At 40.9% G+C, this 17,904-nt stretch overlaps 1 protein-coding gene across 1 annotated transcript in view; it reads right to left on the bottom strand.

Moving 5' to 3' along the window:
• Positions 1-6,627: 6,627 nt before the first annotated feature.
• The window catches only part of PLCG2 (phospholipase C gamma 2), a 150,219-nt gene continuing 138,942 nt past the window's right edge, over positions 6,628-17,904 (bottom strand). The window contains exons 32-33 of the mRNA XM_060083899.1: positions 7,367-7,551; positions 6,628-6,670 (exon numbers count right to left, since the gene is read on the bottom strand). Of these exons, the coding sequence (XP_059939882.1) occupies positions 6,628-6,670; positions 7,367-7,551 (228 nt within the window). The remainder of the gene's footprint in view (positions 6,671-7,366; positions 7,552-17,904) is intronic.

The following is a 17,904-nucleotide window of genomic DNA, read 5'->3' as shown; positions in this document are numbered from 1 at the left end:
GGATGCTTAAGTCTCATAGTCGGCCCACCTTATCCGCGGATTCAGCTCCTGCAGATTCAGCCAGTGTGGACTGGAAACATAGTACATTATCTGAAGTTTTGTTGAATCCACGGATGCGGAACCTGCAGATACTGAGGGCCAACTGTATATAGGAGTGGAATTGCTGGTCATAGGGTATGCATGTGGTTACCTTCGGTGGAGAAGAGTCAAACGTCTTTACAATGTAGTTTGCTACCAATTTACAGAACAACCAGTTGCTCTACATTCTTGCTAGCAATTGATAGTATTGTTAGGCTTTTCAGTTTTTGCCACTCCAGTAAGCAATTAGTGGTATCTTGTTGTCTTAATTTGCATTTTCTCTTACAGATAATGAGTAGGCATCTTTTCATTTGCCTATCAGCCATTTGGATGTACTCTTGTGAGGTGCTTATTTATGAAATACACCTTCCCCTAATGGATTATCTTATTGACTTAGAGGGATGGAGTCACATTTTGACTGAGGTTCTTTGTCAGATTGTTGCAAATGTCCTCTTCCACCCTGTTGCTTGCCTTTCCATTCTACTAATTATATGTTCTGATAAACAGCAGTTCTGAGCTCTAGCAGAGTCTAATTTTGTCTTCCTTCAGGGGTAGTGCTTTTGGTGTTCTGCTGAAACAACTTCTCTCTACTCTAAGATTGTGAATGCCTTCTGGAACTGTTACTGTTTTATCTTCTCCATTTTGATTTGTAATCTAACTGGGCTTGATTTTTTTTTTTTTTTTGGCTGCGTTGGGTCTTCATTGCTAAGCGTGGGCTTTCTCCAGTTGCAGCGAGCGGGGGCTACTCTTCGTTGTGGTGCCTAGGCTTCTCATTGCGGTGGCTTCTCTTGTTGCAGAGCACGGGGTCTAGGCATGCAGGCTCAGTAGTTGCAGCACGCGGGCTCTAGAGTGCAGGCTCAGTAGTTGTGGTGCATGGGCTTAGTTGCTCTGCGGCACGTGGGATCTTCCTGGAGCAGGGATCGAACCCGTGTCCCCTGCATTGGCAGGCAAATTCTTAACCACTGTGCCACCAGGGAAGCCCTAACTGGGCTTGATTTTTGTGTGGTGTAAGTAGGGGTCAGATTTCATGTCTATTGGTGATGCTAAAATGAGTTTGCTTAATAGATATAAATAAATAAATAAATAAATAAATAAATGGCCAAAACTGTGAGTACTGACTCACAGCCAATGATCAATTGAGTTTCCACTGGACACAATTTGCATTAGGGGCAAGAAGCATCTGAATTACTCACAGTGGAAGGTGTAGCATCAGATAATCAGGAAAGCTGGGAGCCTAAACATGTATTGTTCTTTGAATTCTCCTTTGAACCAGTTGTAACATTTTCTTGGTTCCTTTGTTAATAAAGGAATTAAATTTTTGGACAGGTGTTCAATTCTATATCATTATGAGAGTTATGATTTTATCCATTTTTTAAAACTGACCTTTTAGCAGTTCTAATTCCTTTGCTTTTTACTCCTCCCTGCTTACCTTCAAGTGCAAGGGTTTGTCATAGATTGTTCTCAAGTTTTTGGACCAGGGTGACTCGTCCAGTCATCAGTGGATGAGGGCTGGGGATAAAACAGTTTTAAGATACACAGTGTGGCTTCCTGCACACGGGACTTGATGACAAGAAAATACAATGGCTGACAGCTCTCCTGTGCCCTATCACTTAGTTGAGAAATACAGGTGTTTTTAGTAACATTATTGCCCCTCTAGCACAGAGCATTCTTCCAAAGACTGACAAATTGCAGAGTGGTCACGTGTTAGTTTTAGAAACTTGGGTTGGGTTTCTACATAGAGTGAACTTTTGCTGAAAGTAAGACCAGTAACCTAGAGAAAATAGTAAAGGATAGAAAAACAGATTGTTTAAAGAGAACTGTAACTGTACCTATCTTGTGACTGACCTATTTCTTGTTTTTAGGAGAACAAAAAAAGTGAATAGCATTTAAAAACAATAACAACAAAATGCTTCTGGGTAGATTGCTGTATTCAATGAGACCAAATTTTATTTTTTTAAAATGTGACACAGCCGTTAAACTTTCACATTAACAACAGCCAACATCTGTGTAATTCATTCACATGATCTTCTATGTACACACAAGCACACACTACATAAAAAATAAATTAAGCTTTAATAATGAAACACATTTACAAATGCATCTTCTTAAAGCCTATCAAAAAGTAAGAAATATGGACATTTCTGAGACAGGATCACTGTAGAAGCTGGCTCTTCAAGAAGAAAATATTTTAAGAATGAAAAGCCTGAGACAAATCACTGAGTATTCTTCAAATGCCAGTTTTGTAATTCTGCATATTTCTTAATCTACTTATTAGCTTTCTGTTGGCAAGAATATAGCTTTTAGGGTTGTCTCCAAAAAGTTAGATGTCACCTAAGTAGAAAGTTCAGCCACATTCCTTCTGAAAATTAAAAGAAGTAGAGCCCCTTTTAGCCGCCCTTCTTTTTTATTTATTTATTTTATTAGTTTCTGCTTTATAACAAAGTGAATCAGTTTAGCCGCCCTTCTAATTTCCAAATACGACTCATCCTTAGTGGCCCTCGATCAGCGACTGTAAAATTTTATGTTCAGAGACCTCAGAAGTGAATTTTGAAAACCGGTGTATGCCCTTATACATTTCTAAATTGATGTCTAAAATTTTTCATCCTAAATAGTTGCAAAGGATCGAAGTGCCGGCATGTTGTAGATGCTGCCAAATGGTTACATTCCCCTTTAAATTTAGCCAAGAGGCTCTAAGTACAGTAGGTGGTAGCCACTACCATCCTTTCAAAAAATTAAACAAGGCAATTTTTTTGTTTGTTTGTTTGTTTGTTTGTTTTTTCCGGTACGCGGGCCTCTCACTGTTGTGGCCTCTCCCGTTGCAGAGCACAGGCTCCGGACGCGCAGGCTCAGCGGCCATGGCTCACGGGCCCAGCCGCTCCACGGCATGTGGGATCTTCCCGGACCGGGGCACGAACCCGTGTCCCCTGCATCAGCAGGCGGACTCTCAACCACTGCGCCACCAGGGAAACCCCACAAGGCAATTTTTTAATGGCAGGAAATGCTACATTTTTCTTTTTTACTCACTGAATTTGTATTTTTATTCTACTTCCCCCTCAAAATTTTAGCCCAATTATTCTTGGCTTTTATGTTGTTTAGTTGCATATCTGTAACAAAATTACATATCCTGTCATCATAAGGCTCTACATATTTTAAACTTCTTCTGGACTGCGCTTAATAAACAGAGTGCACATTTTAATAAAGTACTAAATAAACACAGTAAAATTTCATTGGTAATGTATCACTTAAGGAGCTGAAGAAGGCTTCTCCCTCCAACTCTTTCATCTCCGTATAGATTAATATTTGTTAAACTTGTCATGGTACAGTATCACTTCTGTTCTCCCTTTTCAGTTTTATGTATGGAAATACTGATGGTCGTCACAGATAGATGGGAACAGAAGGAATTATGTGACAGCAGCGTAGCTGACTTCTTCCAACTCCTTCAGAACTACATGCTAAAGTAAATGCTCAGAAATCTTGGGTGTTCCTTCAATTTTGTCGAAAGCAAAGAATTGGGAACCACCAGCATTGCAGAAGGATTTGTATCCTGTTAAGAGGCTTTCACTTTCCAAACACCGTATTTTGATGTTTACATCTTGAGTCATGCTCTACAGTAAGACTGACTATGGGGAAAGATGTTCTCTTCGGTAAGGAGAGAAAAGGGCATTTTCTCGGGCAGATGAATCTTAGGAAAGAGTACAACAGGAAGGGGAGGATCTGAAAATTGATCCCCTAAAACTAACTCCTTGGAAAGGTCTGGTAGATTGCTAGGGGTAAGACTGGCCCACTTTAAAAATTATTGGCCTTGGGGGCTTAAGTTTAGTTTTTATTTAACTATGTCATAAAGCATATAAATTATTAGATTAGGTTGCCTTCTTAATTAATAGAGCAGCAGGTCCTCAAATGTATTCCACTGTAACTAGTCCTCTAAGATGTTTGTTGGCAAAAGGGTTCTCAGATCAAATTTGGGAAAGGGATATTCTACACCCCTCTTCACTGTGCACATTAGAATAGCCAAGGTTTACAGTAGAGAAATTAACTTTCTATAACCTAAATTTCACACTCAAATGATCTAACCAGCCTCCTCCATTTATATTTCCACGTAGTAACGGATGTTCACCATTTCCTTTATCAATTAGAATAAAGACTATTCTACACATAGGCAATCATGGCTTGACTCCATCGATGTTGCTGCCATTTCAGGTTGTTCCTGTCAATCACGATTCTCCTTGACCTGAATTGGCTGTGCTCATTCCATGGCTGTTAAACCACAATCTCAGCTAGATACTTTATACTTAGGTTATGTGGCATCTGGGCAGACTCTGATGTCATCTGTGCCCCTCACTTTCTCTGTGTCTCAACCTAGAGAATCCTACCACCACCAAGAACCAGATTAATGTGTTACCCTATTAAGGGGAGAGTGTAGTGCCAAAGCAAATAGTCTCTAATGGTGGATTCAAGTCACTGTAGCACAGAGGAGCAGGAGCCGGTTTTAGGGGAGAGGGTTCTTCCCAGCACCATTGAGAGCACAAACCCTCTCATGTGCCTGCTCTGTCTCTGCGTGAGTATGGCTTGGTATGGATTCTACAAGATAGCAGCTGAAAAGATGCTTAGCTTCTGCCTTCTGTGCTACCACTTCTTAATTTTTTTTGACACAGTAGCAGAAAATCCATTTTAAGCAGAAAGGGGATCCTGGTCTTCCCTTTTGGCTTTAAAATGGAGTGAGGTGGAAGGTTTATGTCTTTTATTCATCCCTAGCTGAAAACAGGTAATGACATCAACACCTGAGCTTGTAGAGGTAATGCTGGAGCCAAAAGGGGCTTGTGGCTGGAGGTGCAATAATTAGGCTCCAGTGGCTTCCTGGCCAACAGCCAATGGGGCACTGGCTACAGAGTCTGAAAACTCCCTCCGTGCAGCGTTCAATTCAGTGCCTTTTCCATCTAACCTTTCTTGAATGTTGATTTGAACATTTACTACCATCGGGAATGTTCTTCCCTCAGTTGCTGGCTGCCAAATAAAATAGCAACTCCAACTCAAGGAATAACTAAGTAATAAGAGCAACCTGACCAAGGTGGGGCTGTTAGGTATATATTCAGGGCTTCATGGAAGATAAAACGCATTTCTTTCAGAAGCACATGGATAGGTTCCGTGAGACCGGTAACCATGGCTTTTTTTCTTTTCTTTCCTTAATTTTTGTAAGACCTGGAACCCCCAGACTTTGGCATAGTGCTTGGTGTATGGAAGTACTTGATAAACTTGCGTGGAATGGAGGGATGGGGTCTTTTGATGAGACAGCATGGCTGGCTTTAAGGTACTCTTCAGCTAATTCGTGCACGCGAAACCCAGGATAATAAGGGGCAGGCGGAGTGGATTTCTAGGACACAGTTCCATCCAAGTAAAGCCACCAGACTGACTGCTGGTTTGTGGCTCCCCAGCAGTCACTTGTTTCCCATAGTTCCCTTTTGTCTCCTAAGTTAGTTCTCAGTTCCCTCTGACCAAGTTGTGGCTCTTCGGACCACTCCCCAGCCCCCGCACACTATCCTTGCCTTGAAAAAGCCTTATTAAAGCATCACACTGTACAAATCATTAAACTGCATCTCAAGATGTAGAGGAGGATCATCTTGTCCTAGGTGGGTCTGCCCCTTTGTGGGTGGCCGAATCTGAGATTTTCTGTAGTTTCCTAAGGCTTTGCTCATGGCTCCAGAAAACTGGATAATCCAGAGAGCCTTCCCCGTATCACGCGGTTTAAGCAGTGAGTGACCTCTTGCCTGTGGACAGCTGCAGACCCGGAGCTTCCCTGTGGCTATGCAGCCAGCTCATAAGTGGACGGAGCAGGGGTGAGTGAGAAGCTGGCCAAGCCTTCAGGGGCTCTGATCAGCTCTGTAAATCAAAGGGGCCCCAAGATTTCCACCCTTGATCCCCACTGCCCCAGTCACGAAGCAAGTCTCTGTCTTAATGGATAGGCTCCACCCCCAGCCCCCTGTCATGTATGGCAGCAGGTCGGTTCAGCCTGCTGGTGGTAGTTAAAGTGCTTTGACCCGGGGCAGGGCTAGGGCTCTTCTCTGGGCCCTGGTAAATTCTGATGGCCTTAAGTGTGAAATCGTTTGCCTTTTAGTTCAAATCCTTTGCAGAATCTAATGAATTAATTCCTTAGAGATGGAACTCATCTTCTGTGGAAGTCAATTACCTGGGTCTTTAGGGGCCAGAGAAGGAATCCTCCTCACTCTACAGGTCGTGCACAGAAGCTTTAACTGATCAAGAGTTTCATTGCTTTTATTCAGTGAGGTTTGGAAACGAGATGCCAAATGTGAGCAGGTTTTGGGGGTCCTCTATAGAGACTATAAGTTAAGAAATTGTCCAAGACGGAAAAGTTACCAGGAAATTACCCCAACTCATGCCACTTGGGTCGACTTCAGAAATGTCATCTCGCTGACAGGCTTGAGGAGAGGATGACCTCACACATGAGCATGTTCCCAGGGTCCGAAGAGAGCACACAGTTCTACATGCAAACACACGTGCACACACGACACCTTTACACATGGAGCCCGGATTCTATGAGTAAAACTTGCTGTTGCTGACTCTCTTCTCTCTTAACCTGAAATGAAACAGATTTCACCATCATCCATTAGTCTAGGACATGGGCCACGTGCTGAACTCTGACATTTCTCTGTCCACACATGTGCAGCATATTTGGGGCTGGAGGGTACAGGGCAGAGTTGGAGAAGTGAGTCCCTGGCAAAGACACGTAACTTGCATGGATCTCTTTCCTCACTGGTCATTGTGCTGGGGTCACTGCTCCTGTGTAGGTGTGGTCAACATGAAATGAAAATAACACGGGTAAGGAGTCTCCATGCTGTTTGCAACGGAGGTTGCTACTGGCATTTTCTTCATGATAGTTCTTGGTGGAGCAGGACTGTCTGGCATACTTGGCTGTCCCTCCTTACACGTCCGTAGCACAATTCAAAGCATCCCTTGTTGTGGAGGGGGAGGGATTCTGTCTCGATTTAGGAACCACTGGACTAGCCCATGCTTGGGAAGTCTAGAAGCGCTCCTTAAACAGTAGTGGTTCTGGCTTATTTGCACTCTGACATTCAAGTGTCCCTCTCATGAGGACAGTTCAGCTTAGGGACGGTGCAGATGCTTAAGCTCTAACTGTAAGTAATTGACGGAGCAAAGAGAAGTGGAGTCAAGGGTATCAGGATTTCTAAAGATGGAGGCTTTCCCGCAGCCCTGACCCCGGGGCCCAATATCACAGTGGCTACAGGGTCTGCGGCGGTGGGGGCTGACCCACCTGCGGTTGCACTTCTCCTGGTACAGCTGCAGCTGGTTCTCGTTGACGTTGAACTCTCTGACCAGGGCATCCCGGTTGGCGCTGCGCAAGTTCTGGTGTGTGTCGTACAGAAAGAGCTGGTTGTTCAGTTCCTCCTGCCGCCTCCGCAGCTGGCGGCAGGAGGAGTAAAGCTCCTCTTCGCTCTCCTGGGGAAGAGAGGTGAGAACAACCATGTGGGCACAGCGGCCTCCAAACCAGGGTGTGAGGGAAGGGAGCACAGGGCAGACCTGTCATCGGCTGGGACCTTCCCAGGAAATCTAGGGCCTCTTTTAACCAAAGGTAAACCTGCAGTCATTTACTCCATGGGAAGCAAGCAGTTTAGAAACTCTGGTTCTCCAGGAGGGGGAGCTTTATTGTGAAACACTGAAATGACACATGCACCGCCCACTGATCCTATTTCTTCATCAAATCTGTTTTTCCGTGGGTCTGTGTCACCTTCTGGCTGTCATCCAAATGCAAAGGCTCTGTGCTTATAGTGGAACACAGCAGGTGAGGCAGAGGGCAGCCTGGATGGGAGGTAGATTAGTGGTGGCCTGGGGGCTGGAGTGGAGACAGCTAATGAGCAGGAGGTGCTTTCTGGGGTGATGAAAACATTCCCAGACTGGTCATGATGATGGTTACACAGCTCTGAATAGACTAAAAACGATTGAACTGTATACCTTTAAGTGGGTGGAATGTACGGTATACGCATTATAGCTCAATAAACTTGTCACCCCCGCTGTGGCAAAAGAGGCAGGGAAACATAGGCTATACCCCCAGAGATGGGCTTGTCACTCTGGCCAGTAACGACGACTCCCCTGTCACCTCCGCCCCCAGGCGTGTGACCCAAGCTAGCAGATGGGTAGCAGCCCTGGGCCTCTGGTCAGTGCTCTTGGTAAAAAGCAAGTTTCTTTTCTTGGGGATCAGTGGAAAAAGTGATGATTGTTTCCAGTTGCTAGTGGTCCCTTTGCTATCGCGTCGAGAAAGAGAGGGAAACAGAGCCACTGGGAGAGCACCTGGATCCAGCTATGACTGTAACAAGCCCTACTCCTAAACCCCACAGTTGTCTGAGCCAAAATATTCCCCCCCATTATGCTAAGGGAAAAAAAACTCTTATCGGGTAAGGTGTTTGTATTTCAGCATGGGAGGAGGAGGGTGTGTTGCCTCACTGATGTTTTCAAAGGTCTCTGTCTATTGTGCAAAGGATGGCTACTCGGGGTGGGTCTAGTGGCTGTTACCACTGGTGTAGTAGGTCAAGTGAGAGATTCCAGTGCTACAAAAACGGGCATCCATATACACAAGTGGGCTTCTTTTGTCAGTTATTTTTATAAAATGCGGCTCAGACCATAGCTTGGTCTGAAATTTTTTTCTCACCTTAACGACCTAACAAACCATCATGGATATCCCCGGGATAACAGGTAGAACTCTGACTTTGGAGAGTGGGGATAGAGATGGTAAAGGTTATTCTGGCCACTGGCAAAGTGCCGAGGAGTAAAACGATGACTGTCTTTGCACAAGGAGTGGAGGTAAAATGGGTAGTCCTTGGTAACTGATTCAGCGTACTGAGTGAGGCACTGGAAAGGGTCCATAGTGACTTCGCTTAAACGTTTATCCTTCCTCAAGGAGACCAGCTTTCCTTCCTATTAAAACTAAAGCAAAACAAAACGAAAGCCACACTGAAGTCTTAACACTGTACTACAATGGTCTCTTTTCACCTGCTCTCCGCCTAGAAGAAAACAACTTATGTGGCTTTCATATATGTAATGATGAGTAGCACTGACATAGATACACTACCAAATGTACAAGAGATAGCTAGTGGGAAGCAGCCACATAGCACAGGGAGATCAGCTCGGTGCTTTGTGACCACCTAGAGGAGTGGGATAGGGAGGGTGGGAGTGAGATGCAAGAGGGAGGAGATATGGGGATATATGTATACGTATAGCTGATTCACTTTGTTATACAGCAGAAACTAACATCGTAAAGCAATTATATTCCAATAAAGATGTAAAAAAAAATACACCTTTTCCACTAATGCTTTTAAAATTGCAGGCCTTGTCTCCTTTTCTGAATCCCAAAGCATTTACAGTTGTGATATAATTTAGTCCTATGAGATACAACATACATTCAGAAAAGTACATAAAACATATATACAATTTAGTGAATAACTATAAAGCAAACAGCTATGGAGACACCAGCAAGTCAAGAAACAGAGCAGTCTACTCTATGTACCCCTCCCAATCAAGACTCCCTCCTTCCCTCTTAGAACTTTGTGATAATTATTTCCTGGCTTTCTTTTTTCTTTTTTTTTTTCTTTTTGCGGTATGTGGGCCTCTCACTGTTGTGGCCTCTCCCGTTGTGGAGCACAGGCTCCGGATGCGCAGGCCCAGCGGCCATGACTCACGGGCCCAGCCGCTCCGCGGCATATGGGATCCTCCCAGACCAGGGCACGAACCCGTATCCCCTGCATCGGCAGGCAGACTCTTAACCACTGCGCCACCAGGGAGGCCCTCCTGGCTTTCTTTTGAGTCTGAGTTGTCACAAAAATTTAGTTTTTCTTTTCCAAGTCAATGATTATTTCTATTTTCTAATACATGTATCTTACCAATTTTTCTCACCATTGCTTCTTGCATTACATTCCTTCTTGCTTACCATGGTCATTCTTTTAGCAAACTTTATTAGTACTAAATTATCTGTCTTTGCATTTCTGAAAATACCTTCATTTTGCCCTCACTCTTGAATGGTAGCTCTTAGGATGTAGAATATCTAGACCCACAGCTGTGTGTCTAAGGCATTTTGAAGGTATCCCTTAGTCTTCAGGCTGCTATTGCTATACATGGAAGCACTGCTGTTATGTGTCAATCGTTTGTAGTTAATCTGTCTTTTCTTTTATAATTTTCTCTTTACCCTGTATTCTGCCATTTCAGTAGAATATGCCTCTATGTGGGTCTCTATACTGCTCTGTTTATAGTTGGAGGATGCTTGTCTCTTCAGTGCTGGAACATTCTCAGCCATGGTTATTCCAATGTTGGAGCTTCTCATTTTACGCTTTTTTTTTTTTTTTTTGCCCTTTTAGTATTTTTACCTTGTCTTGCTGTATTAAAGCAAATTCCCCAAACACAATCTTCACATTTATTCTTTCCTTAACTGTACCCTGTCTGTAATTTCCTACTTAATAATCTTTAAAAACTTTTTTCAGGACTTTTCGATTCGTCTTCCAGGGATTTCTTTATTGGTCCTTTCATTCCTACCTTTTCTGATTAATTTTAAGAAGGGTGGTTCTTTTTAAAATCCGTGCATCCACTGGGTTCCCTTTTCAATTTTTTTTTTAAATTTCAAAGTTATTTTCAGATTCACTGGAGTCAATTCTCTTTTGTGCTTGTTAGCTATATTAGCACTATTTTCCTTGAGTGTTAAAATTTTAATGTGCAAGCTCATCTGGAATGGGACGTTTCTTTCCTCCCTCAGTCTATACACGGGCATCTGGTTTTCTGAATGCTCTAAATGGGGGACTCCCAAGGGCAGGGCCAGCAGTGTTACAGTGATAGTCTGGGGCTCTAGGTTCTCAGGAATACTACTAACCCTGTCTGTGTCCTGGCTGCAGGGCTGTATCCACTTTTATCCCATCCCCTCAAGCAAGCAGCTGACTGCTCACCTAAGTCCTGGGCACCTGCCAAACCTCTTTTTATGAAGGGTGTTTCAGAAGAGTGAAGCCCACTGGCCCCAGGCCATCTATCTGTGTACAGCCTATGTACAGTCCCATTTGTATTAGCATACAAAAATGAAAGACATAAATTATGTATCCAAACACAAGGAGTAATAAAAAGAACAAAAGGCTAAGGAAAGACTGAATCAGTGAAGATAAACTTAGAAATGGCTGAATTGGTAAACCCAAATACAAAATAAATACAAGAGCGAGGTGGTTTTGTGGGAAAAACACAAACACAGAGTCAATGAAGTAGATAATCTGTTATCTAAACTAATCTAGGAAGGTATGGAAGGCCAATTAGCCAAATAAAAGATAATAGGTATAGAACTACACATAAGAAGATGTGGAAGGAACCTATGAAACGGAAAACCAAGTGATGATGAAAAGAATAAATACGTGTGTGTATTTATTATAAGGCTCTTATATCTCCAATATATAGTAGATATATACACACATATGTTCTATTACAGAAAAGTAGCCCATAATAGAAAAATAATTATCCTGGAAGAAAATGAGAAAATTTTTATATCAGCCTCAGAAAGCTTCACAAATGGTGTCTTTGACATCTGTTGTATGTAGGTAGCGGTTACCTCCAATTCTATTCAAAATGTGCCATAGCTCTGAGAAGGAAGGCTTACAAGTAATTTATATGAAGCCAGCATAACAAAACCTGACCAAAAACTTCAAGGAATAGCAGTGAGAAAACCCTAAGTAAAATATTAACATGTACATTATAGAAGCACATTAAAGGATACAATCCTATTGTATTTCACTAAGAAGTTCTTTTTTCCTGCTCTTAAGATGACTGTTTCACACTTCCGCTCTCCCTAAATCTCCCCAGTCTCAGCTGATGGCCTTGCTTCGTGTTTCGTATAGATGAAATTACGTGGGAAATCTGCCCATCTCGGCTCCTTACCATATAGCCCATGGCTTTCCTCCTGCACTTACCCTTTCTCTGTCCTGCTTCGTTTCCCTTTTTCACTAAATCACCTCCATCAGCAGGATGCAAGTACATCTTAAGACGCTCTCCCTTCACCCCAGCAGCTAAGGACCCATCTGTCATCCCCTTCACAGCAAATGTCCTTGAATAAGTCATGTGCTCCCCATCAATATGCCATCTACTCCCTCTTACGTTTTACATTTTCAGTTTTTATTAATTACATATGCACAGAGTTTAAAGAGCCAAGAAGTCCTGTGAGGATTATTACCAAAAAACCCAGCTGCCTCCTGGTTTACCACCCCCTGCCCCTTGATCCCTGCCCCCCAAAGTCAACAGTGGTTTCTTTTGATTATTGACTTCACAGTTAAATGATTTTGTTTTTCTAAAAAACAAAAACCAAAACAAAGCAAAACAAAAAAACCCTGCTTATTACTCCAAGTTCTTGGTTCTTCAGTTTTTAGGGATTATTTTCAGAGAGAAAGATTTGGCTGTTTTATCTTCCCCCATGGAGATAAATCCATTTTTGGTTATATCAATTTATGTTTACATCGCAATTTTATTATTATTCCCACTTTGAGCCCTTGAATCTTCTTTAACCCCCTGTTTTAGATGGATGTGTGTGTGTATAATTTAGAATTTAAAATCCTTTAATTCTTGGAGAACACCTTTGGTAGTAAGTTTTCTCTGCTCTGTGACAAAACCTTCATGGAATTCTCCATCTTTACTTTTTTTCTGTTTGTTTTCTCCCCCCACTGATGCTTTTTCCTTTTAATTTTTTTATGTTGCCATTTTATACTTAAAGAAAAGTTGCAATAAGAGTACAGCAAATTCTCATACCCTGTGCCACCCTGGTCCCCAGGGTTACCATCCTGCACAACCACAGTATAATTATCAAAACTAGGAAATTAGCATTGGGGCAATACTGTTAACTAAAGTATTCGGTTTTCACTGGGTTTTCCATCCATGTCCTTTATCTGGTTCAAGATCCAGTCCAGGAACCCACATCACATGCAGCTGCCGTGTCTTCCAGTTTCCTCCAATCTGTGACATTTCCTCAGCCCCACCCGCCCCCCATTTATGAGCTTGACACTTTGAAAGAGTACTGGTCACTTGCTTTGTAGAACATTCTGCAGTTCAAGGCTTTGTCTGGTGTCTTCTCATGATTTGTTTGAGGTTATGCAGCTTTGGCACGGATGCCACACCTTCTCAGGAGGTACGTGATGTCAACACATTACTGGTGGTGACACTGATCATTTTTGGTTAAGATGGTGTCTGCTGGGTTCATCCACTGTAAAGCTCCTGTTTTTCTTTCCAATTAAATTTCCTAGAGGAAGGTATCAATAGTTTGAGACTATGCAAATAGCCTGTTTCTCCTCAAACTTTGACTCACTAATTTTAGCATCCACTGGTACATCTTTACTGTGGTGTTCCAATGGCGATTTTCTATTTCCCTCACTCCTGCATTTCATTTTTTTTTTAAAATGTATTTAATTAATTTATTTTTGGCTGTGCTGGGTCTTCGTTGCTGCATGCGGGCTTTCTCTAGTTGCCGTGAGTGGGGGCTACTCTTTGTTGCGATGCGCAGGCTTCTCATTGCAGTGGCTTCTCTTGTTGCAGAGCACGGGGTCTAGGGCGTGTGGGCTTCAGTAGTTGTGGCACACAGGCTCAGTAGTTGTGGCGCACAGGCTTAGTTGCTGCACAGCATGTGGGATCTTCCTGGACCAGGGCTCGAACCCGTGTCTCTTGCATTGGCAGGCGGATTCTTAACCACTGCACCATCAGGGAAGCCCTGCATTTCTTTTCTTGAATGTTTATTTTTTTATTTTATTTTTTATGGAAGTATAGTTGATTTACAATGATTTCTGCTATACAGCAAATGACTCAGTTATACACATTTAAATATTTTTATATATATACACTCTTTTTTATATTAATATAATATTTTATATTAAACATTATGATTTATCCCAGGATTTGAAAATACTTCCCTGTGCTATACAGTAGAGGACATTGTTGTTTATCCATCCTATATGTAATGGTTTGCATCTACTAATCCCAGACTCCCAGTCCATCCCTCACCTCTGCTTTGGCAACTACATGTTCTCTATGTCTGTGAGTCTGTTTCTGTTTCGTAGATAGGTTCATTTGTGCCGTATTTTAGATTCCACATATAAGTGATTATCATATGGTATTTGTCTTTTTCTGAGTTACTTCACTTAGTGTGATAATCTCTAGTTGCATCCATGTTGCTGCAAATGGCATTATTTCATTTTTTTATGGCTGAGTAGTATTCCTTTGTATATATGTACCACATCTTCTTTATCCATTCATCTGTCGATGGACATCTAGGTTGTTTTCATGTCTTGGCTATTGTGAATAGTGCTGCTATGATCATAAGGATGCATGTATCTTTTTGAATTATAGTTTTGTGTGGATATATGGCCAGGGGTGGGATTGCTGGATCAAATGGTAGTTCTATTTTTCGTTTTCTGAGGAACCTCCTTACTGTTTTCCATAGTGGCTGCACCAACTTACATTTCCACCAACAGTGTCGGAGGGTTCCCTTTTCTCCACACCCTCTCCAGCACTTGTTATCTGTAGACTTTTTAATGACGGCCATTCTGACTGGTATGAGGTGGTACCTCATTGTAGTTTTGATTTGCATTTCTCTAATAATTAGCGATATTGAGCATTTTTCATGTGCCTGGTGGCCATCTGTATGTCTTCTTTGGAGAAGTGTCTATTTAGATCTCCTGCCCATTTTTTGATTGGGTTGTTTGTTTTCTTGTTGAATTGTATGAGCTGTTTGTATATTTTGGAAATTAAGCCCATGTCAGTCGCATCATTTGCAAATATTTTCTCGCATTCTGTAGGTTGTCTTCATTTTCTTTGCTGTGCAAAAAGCTTATGTTTGCTTAGGTCCCATTTGTTTATTTTTGTATTGCCTTGGGAGACTGAGCTAAGAGAACACTGGTACGATTTATGTCAGAGAATGCTTTGCCTGTTATTTCTTCTAGGTCACTCCTGTATTTATTAATGGAATTCTTCTGTAAGGAAAAACTATCTCTTCTGTTTCATTTAATTATTATTTTTCAATTATTTTTTATGGATATATAGCTGATTTACAATGTTGTGTTAGTTTCAGGTTTACAGCAAAGTGATTCAGTTATACATACACACACACACACACATATATATTATTTTTCAGATTCTTTTCCCATATAGGTTATTACAACTTATGGAATATAGTTCCCTGTGCCATATAGTAGTAGGTTGTGGTTGTTTATCTATTTTATATATAGTAGTATGAATCTGTTATGCCCGAATTCCTAATTTATTCCTCCTACCCACCTTTCCTCTTTGGTATCCATATGTTTTTCTGTATTTGTTTCTGTTTTGTAAATTAGTTCATTTGTATCATTTTTCAGGTTCCACATATAAGTAATATACGATATTATTTTTCTCTTAGTATGAATAATCTCTAGGTCCATGCATGTTGCTGCAAATGGCATTACTTCATTCTTTTTTTAAGGGCTGAGTAACATTTATTGTTTATATATTACCACATCTTCTTTATCCATTCACCTGTTGATGGATATTTCATTTGTTTTCACGTCTTGGATATTGTACATAGTGCGCAATGAACATAAGGGTGCATGTATGTTTTTAAAGTATTGTTTTCTCCAGATATATGCCCAGGAGTGGGATTGCAGGATCTTATGGTAACTCTATTTTTAATTTTTTTGAGGAACCTCCATACTGTTCTTCATACTGGCTGCACCAGTTTACATTCCCACCAACAGTGTAGGAGGTTCCCTTTTCTCCACACCCTCTCCAGCATTTATTATTTGTAGACTTTCTGGCCATTCTGACCTGTGTAAGGTGATAACTCATTGTAGTGTTGATTTGCATTTCTCTAATAATGAGTGGTGGTGAGGATCTTTTCATGTGCCTATTAGCCATCTGTATGTCTTCTCTGGAGAAATGTCTACTTAGATCTTCTGCCTATTTTTTTGGTTGGGAGGTTTGTTTTTTTGATTTTGAGCTGTATGTCTCTTGCTTAATTATTAAACATTCATGTGTCCATGGGTTATAATCCAATATTATTATTTTGCTGCTCAAATTGTTCCAGCTTGGGCCTTTGGGAGATTTTGGTGTGTCACCATCCTTTCTTTAGCACTTCTTTATCCATTACTTACTGGAATTTGAAGATACTCCACGCTCATTTCATATTTTATCTGTCCCTACTCTGGAATTAAGCTTTTGTCTAAAGAGCTCTGATTTCTTTTACTGGAGAATGATATTTAGAAAGCAAGATGTGGGTGCTTGTGTGTGCTCATTGCTACTGGGGTGTCATTAGTTCTAGGCCCTCTCAGTAGACACAGCTAGGGTATGTATATATGTAGAGTAATGATGCAAACATTATGTATTTCTGCATACCTGTGTGTGTGTGTATTTTAAGTGAGCTTACACTGATACCTCTGATTTCAAACAGTAACTTTGGAAGAGTTGGTGTATATTTCTCCTTGTTCAGGTGTTGCTTTATGTCTTCCAGTCTAAAAGCCCTATACCTTTCTTATTTGAATTACTCCTAACATGATGTTATAGTTTTTGTCATTATCAAGAATGAGATTTCCCATCTCTCCCTGCCTCCCATGCCACATTTCCAACTGTTATTTCTAGAATAGAGAAAAGTGAGTGACTTAATAGATACATGACAAATACACAAATCAGTCTCCTTAAAATTGGAGTCTGTTTTTTAAAGTATATAACCATAATTTGTGAGCAGATAATTTTATTGCTTTACCACACTTTATACTGATTGTTTCTTTGACTGGTTACATTTGTTACCTCTAAAGGTATATGATTTTGCTCAGTGTCACTAACTATACCAGGGTTAAACCACCCTTGCATTATTGGACTAAACTACTTACTTGTAATATATCATTCTTCCAGTAAATAGCTTTTTTTTAGAATTTTAATCTGTATTCGTAACTGACATTTATCTATGAGTGGGTGGTGATATGAAAGTTATACAGCTTCAAGACATTAACTGGAACATTTCCAGTTTTCTGTTGACTTCAGTGGATTAAAATTGGAATTGCGTTCTTTAAATCCAACTAGAACACAGCTGTTAACACCATCTAGATCTGATACCTCTTTTATCTGATAGGTGTTTTATTACCCTTTGGGTGTTTTTTGTAGCACTTCGTCTACAAGTTTTCTGCTGTTTCTTGACACAATTTTAGCCCATTCTTTAAGGCAACCATTTTGCCCTAGTTTTTCAAACTTTTTAATCTTATTATTCGGGGTTCAGTCTCCTTTTCAGTATTTACTCTTGTATGCTTTTGCCCTTACTTTGTTCCTTTATTAAGCACGCAAAGAGTTTATTTAATTGATCTTTTCAATGAATCAGCATTTGTTTTATGTTTCCTTCAGTTGGCTTTTATCTTTATTATTACTATTTTTAATTTTAAATGAATATTCAATTTTCTGTGTAGTTTTAAGGCAAGAACTCTCCTACATATACTTATATACTTACAGCATAAATGTTTTACTACTTTCGGGTAATTTACTTTATTTATTTCATCTAGGATTTCCTTATTTTCAAATAGGGAACATTTTGACCATCTTAGTATCCTTCAAATTTTATCAGGTTAAAATGTATTAAGGTTTTCTTTGTGATCAAGTACTCAATCAAGTTTCTGAGAAATAGAAGAAAACAATGTACGTTATCCACTTGTAGGACATAAAGTGTATCTCTTAAATCAAACTTGTGAGTCATTAGCTTGATCATCTGTCCTTGGTGATTTTTTTGTATACTAGACATCCAGATTCTGAAAGATGTTTTCAATCAAGTCATCTTTTATTTGT

Source organism: Mesoplodon densirostris, chromosome 19 (assembly GCF_025265405.1).
Source record: "Mesoplodon densirostris isolate mMesDen1 chromosome 19, mMesDen1 primary haplotype, whole genome shotgun sequence".
NCBI classification, from domain to species: domain Eukaryota; kingdom Metazoa; phylum Chordata; class Mammalia; order Artiodactyla; family Ziphiidae; genus Mesoplodon; species Mesoplodon densirostris.
The sequence above is the reverse complement of the archived record's forward strand: the minus strand, read 5'-3'. Positions and strand labels throughout refer to the sequence as shown.